General features: G+C 52.7%; 1 protein-coding gene across 1 annotated transcript in view; it reads right to left on the bottom strand.

Moving 5' to 3' along the window:
• The window catches only part of KCNIP3 (potassium voltage-gated channel interacting protein 3), an 80,297-nt gene extending 64,992 nt beyond the window's left edge, over positions 1-15,305 (bottom strand). Inside the window, exons 1-2 of the mRNA XM_012811054.2 lie at positions 15,246-15,305; positions 1,704-1,869 (exon numbers count right to left, since the gene is read on the bottom strand). Coding sequence (XP_012666508.1) covers positions 1,704-1,869; positions 15,246-15,260 — 181 coding nt within the window. The 5' untranslated portion in view covers positions 15,261-15,305. The remainder of the gene's footprint in view (positions 1-1,703; positions 1,870-15,245) is intronic.
• Between the last annotated feature and the right edge of the window lie 255 nt (positions 15,306-15,560).

Here is a 15,560-nt window from a genome sequence, read left to right as displayed (position 1 = left end):
CCTCCTACTGTATGCCTTTGACACGTTATTCAGCTAACATGTCCTGACGGCTCCATGCAGAAGGTGAATGTGAAAATACCCTGCCTACTCAGAAGCCATCCCGAGCTGGGGTGGGGCACGGGGTGTGGTCCCCTTGGCCTGTCTCCTTATGACCTTGAATATGCCATGCCTGCTCCCTGGTTGGCTTTTCTCCCTGTCATTGCCACTTAGCATGGCTGCTGCTGTCACAGGTGTGCAGAAAACATTGGCAAGGGGAGCATGGCAGCGCCAACCCCGTCTCAAGCCTCTGCCTGCCAGAGAGACACAGGGGTGAGGGGAGGAAAGGAGGGTTCTGCTTCTGCAACCCCTCCGATATTTGCTGCACCAAGAACCACCTGCAGGACTCAGGCCAGGAGGGATTTGGCCCTTGAACAATCAATGTATCTGTGCCAGTCAGAGTGGACCTGAGTCCTCGGGCGCATGTGGTGGCCACACCAGACTACCTCGGCTCACCTCTGTCTAGGTTCCCACCCTGATGGAGAACCAACCTTTTTTTTTTTTTTTATCCCAATGCAGATCAAACAGTGCTGTGAAGACATGTCCTTCCCAGTTAAACTACTTGCTGGAGCTTTTAGGGACCTCATCATGTTTCTGCCACCTGCAAAACCTAACCCCTTACCCTGAGAAGTTGGAGGTGCACGTGGACCTCACACATGTATTCCCAGTGCTAGTGCTTCTGTGGGAAAGAGTCAGGGATAAATGCTGGCCCAGGGTGATTAAGAATTATGGGTGGGCTCCATGAGGAAGTAGAGGTGACAGAGGCAGAGGGGAGGATGCAGGAGCAGTGCTGGGAGCGCCCTGGAGCTGAGTTGGGTGGGGAAGGGGCCTGGCATGTAGTAGCCCTATCTCCTCCTCTAGCACATGCATGGACAGCTGGGGGTGGCCTCCAGCCACTGTGTCTATTGTCTGCCCTGGGTCCCTCTGTGAACAATATTCATTGGGCCTAGGCAGCTGGCACCCTGGTTGTGCCCACTCTCCAGGCAAGAAGACTGAGGCTCCCCTGAAATCACACAGCTGGAGTGTCCAACACAACAAGCAAGGTGCAGCTCCCCAAAGCCAAGGGGGAAGACTCTCTCACACGCCTGTGTGTGACCCCACAGTGTGCATGGTGTGCAGATGCCGGCATGTGGAAAGTGTGCATGTGAACACAGAAGTATGTATGGTGTGCGGGTGCCTACATGTGGGGAGTATGCGTGAGCACAGAAGTGTGCATGGTGTGTGCAGGCATGTGTGGTGTGTACTCATCTGTGCATGTTGGGTGGGTGGGTTTGCAAGGTTATATACAGTGAATACACAGGTGTGAGATGTGCGTACATGGGTGCTACAGGGGGCTGCCTCTGCCTCTCCTGCTTTGTCACCCTGAGACACTGAGTGGACACTGGCCTTTCAGACTCTGTGACCTGGCTCTGTCCTCCCAGCTGGAAAACCCCAGTGCAACCCCAGCCCTCTGTCCCCACCCTCCATGGTTCCTGCCTGGAGTTAGTGCCCTGCGTGGCACTCTGTAAATGGGGAAGAGTATGAATGAATAGAAACATCTCTCCGATCAGAGGCAGAGGCATTGTGGCCCAGGCTGGGTGCCAGGGTGGCCTCTGAGTCCTCAGAAAGGACAGAGTTCAGAACAGATCCCTGACCCCCACCCTGGTCCCAGCCCAGCCCAGCCCTACCTGAGCCCTGAGGGGCTGCGCTGGACAGGATCCACTTGACCAGGCAGCATCTCATCAGGGCCTGGCGGGTGAACCGCGGCCTCTGCCACTTGACGTCCTCCTTCTTGCTAAGTGGGGTCCGCCCAGGGTCCCCCAGGAGGCTGCCGTCCGATGCCTTCATCCCCTCCTGCAGCAGGAAAAGGCAGAGCAGCTCTGAGCCCTTGCTCACAGAGTGGGTCTCCAGATTGTCCCCAGGTCACTCTGCTATCCTAGGGGAGAGGAGCCTTAACCCCACCCGGGAGCATGCCTTCTAGGTACAGGCCAGGAGCCCCGTGTCCCAGGCTCCCGCCCCCGCACTGGCCATTCCTGCCAGACTTTAGGGGTCTCCTCCACTCTGTATCCTGACTCTGGCCTTTGATGGGTCCCCGGAAGGAGTGAGGCAAGGAGTCCAAAGTGGGGGGTGCCAGCAGTGAGCCCAGATTGCTCGTAGAATCCCCTCCCTGGCTGGATGATCCCTTAGAGATCGCAGTTCAGATCCCTGACTTGACTGAAGCCCAGACAGGGTCACAAGTGAAACTGGGCCTCCTCAATCCTCCTTGCTGCCTCTGTTTTTACCTTGAGGCAAACCGAGAATGAATGAAAGGCTGAGTGACCACCTCAGGAAGGGCATAGTGAGGGGACTCACTGCCTAGGCTGCCCAGTGATCTGAAGAAATCACCCAAGCCATAGATTAGTGGCCTTGGAGGAGGGAGGGATCTGTGGTGGGTATTAAGAGATGGTGGCTTGGCTGGGCACCTATAGCTCAGTGGTCAGGGCACCAGCCACATGTACCAGGGCTGGTGCGTTCGAATCAGGCCTGGGCCTACTAAGCAAACAAACAACAACAACAAAAGTAGTCAGGCATTGTGGTGGGCACCTGTCATTCCAACTACTTGGGAAGCTGAGGTAAAAGAATCTTTTAAGTCAAGAGTTTGAGGTTGCTGTGAGCTGTGATGCCACAGCACTGTACCGGGGGCGGGGGGACAAAAGTGAAACTCTATCTCAAAAAAAAAAAAAAAAGAGAAAGAGAGATAGTGGCTTAAGCCTATAATCATAGCACATTGGGAGGCTGAGGTGGAAGGATCATCTGAAGCCAGGAGTTTGAGACCAGCCTGGGCAACATAGTAAGACACCATCTCCAAAAAAATAAAAATAAATTATCCTGGCATGGTGGCATGCACCTATTGTCCTAGCTACTTGGGAATTTGAGTCTAACGTGAGGCTATGATCATACCACTGCACTTGAGCCTGTCTAGTAAAGTAAGAACTTGTCCCTCAACCCAAAGAGAGAGAGACAGTGGGACATGAGCTCGAGTCCCCAGAGGAGCAAGATTTGTTCTCCTACTACATATTTTGGGCCCCTCAGTCCTGGCTCCCTAAACTGCTCTCCATTCTCCATTCCCATGCTGGCTGCAGAGTGGCTGGCACAGCTCAGGGGAGGGTGGTGCACCGCAGGGTGCGGTCAGCCATGTGGCCCCTTGGGCATCTGTCAGGTAGCTGCTGTCTTTGTGTGTGCCATGCCCTGTCGCTAGGGGCAACAGGTGAGGCTTGGCAATTGGGTCACAGCCCATGGGTGGCCCTTGTGCTCATTCTATCTGCGATGTGCTGCCTGAGTTTCAGTCATGGGAGGGGACCCGACCCTGTGTGGATCTTGGCTCTGAGAGGCTGGGTAGGCTGGCTAGTAATAAGGCCACTTGGGTGGTGGATTGACAATACCCTTCCAGGGTCGTGGGGTCTCATGTGTGCTACCTTTGCACAGTCCTCAAAAGTATTTGGTTGTTCAAAGTGAAACAGACAGAAGTGCCATCAGCGAATCCTGCAGATGCAGCCCCCCCAGACAGCCCCTTCAGTGGTCCGGTTCTCAGGAGCAAGAACCGGAGACTGATCCAGGCTGATTTTAACCAGAAGAATTAGCAGAGGGAGCCCAGAGCAACCACAGCCTCCCAGGAAGGACAAGGATTTGAGTCTGGAAGACAGACCAGATCCAAGAGCAGAGGTAGCCAGACCTTGTCCACATCAATCCATGGCAGAGGCTACAAGAGTGTCTGTACTGCTGCTGAAAACCCTGGCCCCTCTCCCAGGGCTCAGGGCCTGGGATACCCACTGGTCTGCTGCATCCTGAAGGCTCCAGTTAGACGGGACTCCTCCAGATGCTTCATTGGCTCATGGCCCTGTGGGGCCTGTCCACATCTGGGGCGGGGTGGTAGCACTCATGGTCAGTGTTTGGTGAGGGGACTACCTAGGCCGAGTGACATCTAGGCCCCTTCTCCTGGCTTTTGGGCCTTTCCCAGACAGGTCCCAGCAGCCAGTCTCTTAGCTGGTGGATGTAACCCCTACCTCCCCCTCTCCCATACCCAATGGCCCCCCACATAGCCTTCCTTTTGAGGCTCACTCTGGCAATGAGGGGGTCAGTGGTGTCAGAGCTGCAGCAAGTGGGACACTGGCCATCCCAGTGGGGCAGAAGAAGAGAGCTGAGGGTGGGCAGGGAGGGCTGGAATGCTGACAGAGTTTCTCTAAATGCACACTGTGAGTACACGCTCATATACATATGTGAGTACATGTGCACATATACACACATGTGCACATACACGTATGTCCTGCCCAGGCTGGGTCACAGAGGCATCTTTTCCATTTTTAAAAATCTTATTCAGAAGAGAAATGGCCTCAATGAATGAAGTCTTTATTTCAGTCCAGGAGGGGAGTAGAGGAGAGACAGGCTTCATTATTTCATGAATTCTTTGCTGAAGGCTCTGCAGAGCACATCAAAAGGAGGAGAAGCTGAGGTTGCCCCCACTATTTGCTGGGAGTCCACCATCACCCCCTCCCTTGGGACAGTGCTGGTTAGTCACAGGGATCCTGTCTCACAGTCCTGGGCCCTGGCTAGCATGGGAGTGGCCCCACAGTTGTCCTTGGGTTCTATCTGACAAGTGGTCGTGTCCTCCTGGGAAGGTCAAGTGAGCCTACAGTGCAGGCTGACAGCTCCATAGTGTGTGTCTATTCTGAGCCCCAAGTCATGATGTTGCCAATACCACCCCCATTTTACAGATGAGGAAACTTAGTCTCTGAGATGTTTTGTGGCTGAGAGGGCCACACTCTGCATGTGATCTTCTGTTTCCAGATTTCAGGCGGTCTTGGTCTCTGTGGCTATACCAAGGCCAGGTCCTTGGGCAGAGCTCAGAAGTTTCGAGGAGGAATGGTTCTCAAGCCCCAATCATATTAGCAGGCTTTCAAGAGTAACTATTTAAAATGTCATGATGCCTTCCTGGGCTGAGAAGCCCCAGTGTGATTTTTCTCCCTGGTGAAGAAGGTGAGGTGGTGGTGGAAGCACTGGGCCAGGCTCCTCTACTTGGCTGAGGGGCCAGGAGCCCTCCTGGGACACCCTCCCTTGGTGAGGTGGGCAGTGGGTCCCAGAGAGAAGGGGCAGGAAGGGGCCCAGCAGCTGAGCTGGGCAGGACTGCACAACCACCCAAGGAGCTGAGGCCTATGCACTGGGCCCTCAGGCTGTGGGGGAGGGAAAAATGACCGCTGGGTCATCCTCATGAATATTTGACACTTGTCTGTCTGGGAGAGGGTCTGACTGAGCTGTCAGTGAATGTTAAATAGCCACTCTGGACACCCTCCTCCCGACTGGAGGCTCAAGGGCACCAAAGGGAAGGAGCCCTGACAGACACCCCCTCGGCCCTCACCCACAGTGCCTCTGTACAATAGGTAAGAAAGTAGAGGGGGGCCTGGGACCCTGATATGCCCAGAACAGGAATTAAATGCCCTCCCACCCCTGCTGGGAGCCCCTGTGCTTCATCTCAGACTCTGCTCCTCACACAGGCTGCACTGGTTCCCACATGGCTGCCCCTGCTGCCCTTGCTGCTCCCCACTCCTCCCTGCACCCAACACTTCTCCCCCAGGTCCGAGGCTCAAGGCTCCCTGGTGCCAGATCCTCCCCGTGCACCTCCGTCTGGGACTTCCCAGCACCTCCTCACAGTGCCCCTCCCTTTCCAAGTGATCCTATTCTTTTGTCTTCTGGTGCGTCTCTGTCTCCTCCCCCAGCATATCAGCTCTGTGAGAGGGGCCCTGGCCTGGGGGTAAGCTGCTCCTCCCCATCACAGAGTCCAGCTTGGGAGAGGCCCCACTCCCCAAACCCAACAGTAAAAGAGCAAACCATCCCGTTAGAAAGTGGCCAAAAGACAAGCACAGACATTACACCAGAGAGGACATGAGGTGGCACATAAAGCACATGAAAAGATGCTCAGTGTCCCTAGCCATCAAGTAAATGAAAACCACCATCATATACTCTATGTGCCTATCCAAACTGCTAATGTAAAAAATAGCGACAGCATCAAATGCTGGTGAGGATATGGAGAAACCAGATCACTTCTACACGCTTTATCTGCTCTGCAGAACAGTCTGGCAGCTTTTTATAAAACTAAACATGCAACAACCATACAATCCGGCAATTGCACTCTTGGGCCTTTATCCCAGAAAAATGAAAATTTATGTTCAAATCAAAACTCGTACACAAATGTCCATAGCAGCTTTAGTTTTAATAGCCCCAAACTGGAAACATCCCACATGTCCTGTAACAGGTGAATGATTAAATAAACTCTATTCCTACCATAGAATTCTAAACAATGAAAAGAAACAAACTATTGACACATACAACAACCTGGATGAATCTCCCGAGAATAATGCTGAACAGAAAAAAGAAAGCCTATCTTCAAAGGTCACAACTGTGTGATTCTATTTTTATAACATTTTGAAATGACAGAGTTTGAAAAATAGAGAACAGATTAGAGGACCAGGGGTTAAGTATGGCAGGAGGGGCGGGAAGGAGGGTGCGTGTGGCTGTAACAGGGTACAGGAGGGGTTCTCCTGGGGACAGAGCTGTTCTGTATCTTGATTTTTCTGGTGGATACAGAAGATGACATATCTGATAAAATTGTATAGCTCTAAACACACACACAACACATACATGAGTGTGTGTAAAACTAGGGAAATCTGAGTAAGATCAGTGAATTCCATCACTACCAACATTCTAGTTGTGATACTGTACTGTATTTTTGTAAGATGCTACCACTGGGGAAATTGGGTAAGGACACATGGGATCTCTCTGTGTTAGTTCTTACACCTGCATGTGACTCAATCTACAATTGGCTCAATAAAAATTCAATTAAAAAAATACTCTCACATTGGCCGGACACAGTGCTCATGTCTGGAATCCTAGTACTCTGGGAGGCTGAGGCTGGTGGATTGTTTGGGCTCAGGAGTTCAAGACCAGCCTGAGCGAGATTAAGACCTCATCTCTACTGAAAAAAGAAGAAGAAGAAGAAGAAAAAGGAAAAAGAAAAATAGAAAAATTAGCTAGGCATGGTGGTTCAGGCCTGTAGTCCCAGCTACTGGGTAGGCTGAGGCAAAAGGATCACTTGAACCCAGGAATCTGAGATTGCTGTGAGCTACAATGACACAGTGGCACTCTACCCAGAGGGACAGAGGAAAACTTCATCTCAAAAAATAAAAAAAAAAGATATTCCCTCTCTCTGTCTCTCTCATATGCACACACACACATACATGCACACACACACAAAAGCATATTAAAAAAAAACCAAACACACAAGGTCCTCAGTAAGTACTCACAAATGATCTGATCAGGTGACAGTGCCCTAATGCTCTCTGTAATTCACCTGAAAATTTCTCTCCTCCTGGCCCTCCATGCTGGCCTATTTTAATGCATGACAGAACCATCGTCATCCACAGGCCTCAGGGGATGGCCAGGGTTGGGTGGCAAAGACCAATGAAGCCAGAAGTTCTGGGCCCTGGGGTCACACAGAGTGCTCAGTAGCACACCTGGCAGTGTGGACACTTGGGGGCCAAGGCCCAGAAATAGCCTGGGCGAGCCCTGGGGATAACTGCCTCCTTTGAGGCTCACAGGGTTCCTTCAAGGCTACCAGGGAGCAGGGCCATTCATGGACAGTCACCTGGGTGCCAAGATTTGCGGCTCCTGCCTGGCCAAGTGGGCCAAGGGTGGGCCTCAACTTCCTTCCAAGTGGGCAGGTGGAGAGGGACAGAAAGGGGACCACACAGCGATGCATCTGCTGTGTGCAGGTGCTGGGTCAGTGTTGGAAAGTTATCTCATTTAATGCTCATGCCAGCGTTTTGAGGTTCCCTAGAACCTCCAAATTGCCCAAACCACCCAACTACTGCCCATATCTGTAAGAGATTCTATCTCACACCTCCTTATGGAGCTCAGAGGGTCTCAGCTGCGTGGGTTCTCCCTTGCTCAGCAGGAGCAAACCCAGCTTTTTGAAGTCAGCCATGGACTGGGGGCTTTGGCCTGAGGTCACTGAACTGAGAAGCTCCTACCCAGGGGTGTCCAACATTTTTTTTTTCTCTCTTGCAAATTGGAAGGATAAGAGTTGCCTTGGGCAACACATTAAATACACAAACACTCATGATAACTGATGAGCCAAACTAAAGTTCTGCACATACTTTTTGTGATATTTGACACCACAGATAAGCAAAACATCCCTCAAAAAAATCAACGTGCAATGCTCCCCAGGTTGGACACCCCTGTAGGGTATATGGGAGGTCATGTAGACGCTAATGTCCCCTGACTGTGGGAGTGAGAGCTCACTGCCCTGCTTTGTTTTCATGGCACTGTTGTGGTTACCATCTGATTCGGCTGCCCACTTTCCATTTACAATACAATACAGATTTAAAGATTCTTTTTTAAGCAAATGTATTAAAATTTAAAATGCAAGTTAATTTAAAGAAAAAAATAAGAAACAATAACACAGGTCATGACAGACAAGGAAAAACCAATAAAGGCAGGTACAAAGAGGCTAAGAAGCCTGTCCCCTTTGCAGCTGAGCTGAGGGGTCTGCTCTACTCAGCCAGGCTGACTCCTCCAGGTCCGCATGATACGGCCACTTGCTCTATGTAGCTACTGAGCGCTTGATGTGGCTGATCCAAACGGTATGTGCCCTCGTGTAAAAACACACTTACCAGATGCATAATAGCTCATTAGCAATTTTTATATTGATTGCACATTGAAATGATAATAATTTACATTGGGTTTAATAAAATACGTTAATAAAAATAATTTCACTTTTTTTTTACTTTCTCTAATGTGCCTACTGGAATATTTTAAATGACATCTGTGGCTCACATCATGTCTCCACTGGACAGCACTGTTCTAGATGGTTCTCAGACCTGCTTCTCCTGGCAGGGCACCCCTGCCTCCAGCTGCTCTCTCCTACCCTAGGGCTAGATTGGCGTCAGCTATCTCAGAAGGATGGCCCAGTGGAGTGTGGAGAACAGGCTGGGGGACAATGAGGCAGGAGGCCAACTGGGAGGAAGGAGAGCTGAGCCAGTCGAGGTGGCAGCACAGGTGGTGGGGATATTAGTGTGATGGGTATTTAGGATACACTTCAGATGTGGGCAGTGGAGGAGGGGCCAGAGTGATTCCCACGGAAATGTAGGGACTATCCCCCCTGCCTCTCGTCTCCCCCTAAACACCATGCAGACTCTTCACCAGCAACACCAACATCCTGAGTGCTCAGCACACCATGGAGAGAGGCCAGTTCCCTTGAAACAAGCCACCCGTGGACGCAGACATCTTACCTCGTGGTTCTCCACTCACCCCTGCAGCTCCCTGGAAAGGCCAAATGGCCCTCAGGGCAGCTGTCCGGCTCACTTCCCCATGCCCTTGGGGACATCAGGGGCTCATCTGGTGGAGAAGATGGAGTCGGAGCACTGAGGGCGCACCACGGTGAAACCCTCAAGCAGCTAATTTAGCCTCTATGGTTCTTGTCAGCTGGGTGCCAGAGAACCTCCAGAGAAGGCTTGGCAGAGGTGACCCACAGGCACGTGACAGCCTGTCCGGGGGTGGGTGATTGGAGGCTAGAGGCTGTGGAGAGCTTTAGCAAAGCCCACATTAAAATATATAGGCTCATTCTCCAGGCTTAGTGGTCTGTGAGTAAACACGTATGCAAAATGCATCTCTGATGTCTGCCACTGTTTACAGACTTAATGGATGGGAAACGGCAGCCAATGGCCTCAAAAGAGCCACTGGGACCCACTAGATGCCAGTTCAGAGGACACAGTTAGCCGGGAGTGTGGGGGGTGGGTGGGTAGGAAGATCTCCGGCAGGTTGACATTCTTGTGGGCAGTGAGTACAGTGGGAAGAGGTCTGCAGTCAGCCTGACAGGGACTCGAATCCCAGCTCTTCCTTCCTGGCTGTGTGAACTTGGACAAAGCACTAGACTGCTCCAAGCCCCGGGTTCCTCACCTGCAAAATGCAGATAATATTATGCCCTTACAGGGTTATGGGGAAGGTTATGTGAGGTGATGGAGACAAAGCTCCCTGCAGGAGATTGTCACTATTCTTCACCCAGAGCAGGAGGAGGGGCCCAGCCCACACCCAGCAATGTGTCCCCACCATCTGCTGCCCAGAGGCTGGGTTATTTAATTCAAAGGGGCCTGGGCTGTTCTATTTTTATAAAGCTCCTCAGTAGACTTGAAAATGCAGCTAAGATTCAGTGTATTTGTCCTACCGGATAGAACATTCTGGGCCTTGTCTGAGGGGGGCAGAGATCTCCAGGAAGGCTGTCCTGAGGCCACTGCCTGGGCTGGCAGGGAACATGCAGGGCTGTTCAGGAGTGAGGCTGCCTTGCCTCCCCTACACATAGGGTAGCCACAGCACGGACTGGCCCACCCAGCACTCATGTGTCATCGCTCGTTCTATTTCCATCAGTCGGGACAGATGGCAGGAAGCAGAGGTGGGTGTTGTGTTGTGTTGTGTTGTGTGGGCCCCAGGATTTGGAATGGAGAGGCTTTGGGGAGCTTGGATTTTCCACCACCACCACCCTCAGCACACGCAGATGTGGGCCAGACAGCTTGCCTAGTGAGGGGAGAGCCAAGATTGTAATGAGTCCCTGTAGATGCATGCATGCACATAAACACACGCACACCTCAAATGATGTGCACCTATACATATCACATCCATGTACCTACCTGTGTGCATGTATGCATACACACACCTACACACACTCCTACATGCATGCACACGTGCATTCACACACCTGTGCATACCTATATGCACACAAGCATACACACATACACATGTATATATATCGACGTGTACACACAGATACACACACACACAGGGCCCTGGGTGCTGCTCCTCTCAGAGCACTGGAACAGGAAACTGAAGAACTGGGTTCTCCTGGCCTAGCCCTTGATGGCTGCCCCCTTGACCAGGACATAAGCTCCTCCCACTGCCAGCAACGAGGATGTCATGTTTGCACAGGGGTTGACTTGAGCTGCTCATGGCAACATTTTCTACGAGGTCCCTTCCCAGGCTCTAATCAGCAGCCAGAAAATAATAGCATTGGCATTCCTGCCATTTATGGAGCTCTCATCCTGTACCAGGGGCCTTGGCCAACCTAGCTGGTATAGGATCTTATTTATCTAAAAAATCATACATACTTTTCTGAGGAAAATGAGGAGACCATGACACAGCTTGTCTGAGGACACACAGCCAATGCATGAAGGGTCCAGGTCTGAGCCCAGGTCTCTCTGATATGGAACTGAAGCTACTAGATGACAAGGTACAGCTGCGACACCTCCCCAGTCCACCTCCCTCTTCCGGCCAGGGTCCTTCAATACCAAAGGGTGAGGACTGGGACTCTGATAGGCCTGTGGGCACTTGTGGTGGTAGAGGGGCTGGAGGGAAAGCTGCACTGTGGTACATTTGGTGGCTGAGTCCCTGAGGCCTGTGTCCTTCTAGTCCCCCACTAATCCATACAGGGCATCAGCCCTGATGGGGGCCTGGCAGAAACTAGGAGCATCTCAGGCCCTGGCAGGAAGACTAAGACCTAGAGAGGCAACAGGCCCAGCCCAGAGTCAACAGGGTGAAGTTGGGGCTAGAACTTCACTCTCTGGGGTCCCTTTCCAGCATGCCCATCTTGCGAGAGGATCTTAAAACAGGGCTGTGTATAGGGGCGTGCAGCTTCAGCAGGAGGGGGACTGGAGCCCCTTCCCTTGCCTGCCCCAGAGGAGGGGGAGGGTAGGAGGTAGCAGGCAGAGCAGCTGCTGTGCCCAGCTGAGTATGGCTCAGGCATGGCCAGCCAGCTGGGGGCTGAGGCAGCAGATCAGAGGAGGAGGCTGGGCCAACCACGGCATGGGACAGGCCCCCTCTCAGCTGCCCTCCTGCCTCAGCTCAGCTGCTCCAACTCTAACGCCTGCAGGTCCCCTTCGCTCTGTTCCTGTTACGTGCCCACTGTGGCCTTCTAGGACATGGGCTGATCACAACTGACAGATGCACCTGTTCGAGGGAAACAGCGGTGAGCTAGGGGTGGGGAGCTGCAGGCAGGGAGCAGCACAGTGACTTGCCCACACTGCGCCCTCCCTCCTGCTCTGTCTCCTTCTTGCCCTGGGGCTGGAACACCAGCTAAGGAAGGTGTGCCAACTTCTTTCCCCTCTTCTTTCTTTGCATTGGAAGCCAAGAGTGTCTTCTTCCTCTCAGAGACCATGTTTGAGGCTCTGTAGCTACTCCTAGAAGTCACCAAAGATGCCACAGGGTAAGCGTGGGAAGCAAAAGGGCTCTAAGCCCCAGCCTCTGAATCAGCAAAGCAGCTCTCCAAATTTGCAGAACATTTTGATAAGAAAAGGGATCTTAAATTCAGAACCCTGAGGTCCTTTCTTTCATAGCTCTGGATCCTCAGCCCAAAAAGGAGGTGGGCATCTGGCTCAAGGTCGAGCTAACACAGAGGATGTGACCAGGGTGAGGCCTGGTTTGGGAACACTCACTAAAGGGTTCAGAGGGTGCAATAGGCCACAAGCCCAGGGAGCCAGGCCCCCTGGCTGGGATGGGGGCAGCCTGGTCCCTTTTGTTCTTCACTCATGGTCCCCCAACCCTAGGGAACTTTAGAGTAAGACAGAGCAGGGTTCAAATCCCAGCTACAACACTTTGTATCTGGGATACACTGCAATCCGGGGCAGACCTCTGTTTCTCATCTACTAAGTGGGGACAATAACTGAAGTTACCTAGTGGCCTGCGTGAGGATCAGGGAGACAATGCCAGAAACCATGGCCTGGATGGAGCAAGGAGTGGCCACTTCAGGGCCCCAATTCCTCAGCCCAGACCTTCTCCTAGACTCCACCTGGAGAGCAGAGACAGGGCCACCTTCCTCCCCTAGGGCAACCTGTAGCTTCAGCTATTGTCTTTGGAAATAGGAGAGCAAATTAGGGTTTATCTCCCACAAGTACCCTGCAAGAAGGCTGAAAGCCAGGCAGGAGAAGTTCCCAGTGTGTGGGAACTTCACACCCTACAGCCCCAGGATGGTAGCCCTTGTCCGCAGAGCTGGCATTCTGTCGGCTCCTTCTCCCTAAGAGCCAATGGACTCTGGCTCATGGAATCCTGAGGCTGAGATTAGCTGGTCCCATCTGAGTTTCAGTGCCTGCCTCCTGGGAATGAGGTAAGGATTACTGAATGACTTGGGAGTGCAGAGAGAAGGCTGAGGGCACAGCCATGGGGAATTATTGGGGACAGTCACTAACCACGACAGTGGAGTCAGGCCAGCTCCTAGCCTGTGCCCTGATTGTACCACTGTGCCAACTTTGATGAGGGACCCAGTGGCAGCTTCTTCTAGGACCACTGTCCCCACCTAGCCTAATACCAGATGGGACTTGCTCCTGTCTCAGGCCAAGCCAACCACAGGAAGGTCACTGGGGGACAGAGAGAATCACTGGGCCCAGGAGCAGGCTGCATGGAGGGCAGAGGGCAGTGTGGGAACACAATGGCCAAGGGGAGGGCCTGATGCCCCTGCAGGCCGGGGGACAGTCACTTTGCTGTCTACATGGGGAGGGGTGACCAAGCTCCTAGAGTGACTGCTGGAAATTAGGGCCAGCAAAGGAAAGGCAAAGGAAGTGGGTTGTCCTCTGCTGGTGGACAGAGTTGGCTCTGTGCACATCTGTGTGCAGCCTGACTCTGTAGAAATCTCTGCCTCTGTGGACTCAAAGGGTCACTCGACTTGTCTCTGTGCCATATATGTGGCTATGCAGCACATGTCAAACTGCTCCCTGGCATGTACATGGCCTGTGCTGTGCATGGCATATCTGTGCAGTGAGCACATGTGTGTGAGCCTGGAACAAGGCATGAAGTTTCTCTGCTATGCCCTGCTTTGCCTGGCAGTTGCTGGGGAGACTTGATGTGACAGGAGAGAAAGCACCTTTTTTGATGAGCCGTGTCGCTGTGCTCAAAAGGCTTCATGTCATCGCCTCTGCCTATCCTCCTGGCACTCCTGGGAAATGAACCAGAAAGGGCAGGGGCCCTGGGGTTTGCAGACAGTGTGGCCTGAAGCCAGCCACTAACCTGCTCTGGGCTGCTTGTTCTCACTGGTGACAGAGAGGCAGGAAGCCATCACTGGGGGGAGAGACTGTGGGATGCCAAGCCAATATCCATTTTTTCTTATTTACAAAACCCTGATTTTATTTGGGTCCTTTGGCCTCCTACCTTTCTCCTTCTTGCTGACTACATGTGCTGGCTGGAGCTCCAGCAGCCATGTTGGCCCTTTAGGCAACCTCAAGGATGAGACAGGCAGAGGCTGAGTCCCTGCTGACCAGGAGCCCCTGGCAGCCCTCTTTTGCCTGCCCCTGGACTTCTTCTGCACCAGAGAAAACTGCAGCCAGCTTTGCTCTAAAAAGCTGTACTTGGGGAGTTCTGTTATGAGACCTAATCCTGGTGCTTTTTTCTTCTTCCAAAGCAAAACTATTCCAAGCATGTGAGCAGGTCACAGGGCATCAGGCCAGATTTTCTGAAGGTTAACTGTGGTCTTGAGGGGAAGGGGCTTCAGCTTATTTTCCTTGCTTCTTCATTTAATTCTTTTTCATCCTTCCTCTCTCCCTACCACTGTTTCTTGAACCCTATGCCAAGCATTTTCCTTGTGTTCGCTTTCTCCAACCTTCTAACAGCCCCACTGATGGAGAACTACTAACAGGAGTCTTTGTTAGGGGTTTCAGAGCCTGTTTAGAAGAGGGTATTCACGAGTTGCTTGAATGATTAATTAGAAGATGCATTCACTGACCACTTGGATGAGCTAGTCCTCTAAGCATAAATGACCCCCTCCTGGGACTCACCCCTCCTCCAGCCCTAAGTGCTGTGGGGCCAAGCTTTGGTGGGGGGGGGCGCTGTTCTGGCACCTGCCCCAGGGACCTAACTAAGCAGGACCAGCCAAGGGCTGACCTGAGAGGAGACAGAAAAGAAAGCACCTTTCAGTTGCCCTGTCACCGGCTTCTCCTCTGTCCAGCTTCTCTTCCACAAACTCCTAAAGCCTCTCCCATCCAAAGGAGGCTAGAGGACTCCAGCCTCCCTGCCAGGACACCTCAACACTTACCTCCCCCAAGCAACCTTACAGGGGACAAAAGGGGATGGAGTGAAAGAAGGAGCCATGACAGGGCTCCCAGGTGCAGCAGGAGCCCCAGAAGCCCTCCTCCCCATCCTGGGGCAAGCCCACATCCTGCGGTGCCTACCTTAGCCTCCTGCATCCTGGGTGCTGGAAGAAACTGTTGCCGGCCTCCCCACTTCGTGGCCCAGGCGAGAGGGACTGCCCCAGCCCTCTGGCAGCTGCCTCATGTTTGCTTGGACCCAGACGTAATTGTCACCGGTGGCTTCTTGCCCGCCCCCTGCCCACCCCTCCCTCCCTGCCTGCAGGCTTCTACCGCTCCACCCCCTGCCTTCTCTCCCTTCCTCCCGCCCTCCCTCCCTCCCTCTCTCCCTTCCTCTCTCTCTCTCACTCTCACTCTCACTCTTTCTCTACATGGTCCCTAATCCTGGCCTGTCCCCTA

This window comes from Otolemur garnettii, unplaced genomic scaffold (genome assembly GCF_000181295.1).
Source record: "Otolemur garnettii isolate 467f Iridium unplaced genomic scaffold, OtoGar3 scaffold00148, whole genome shotgun sequence".
NCBI lineage: Eukaryota > Metazoa > Chordata > Mammalia > Primates > Galagidae > Otolemur > Otolemur garnettii.
This window is presented reverse-complemented; position numbering and strand designations above follow the sequence as displayed.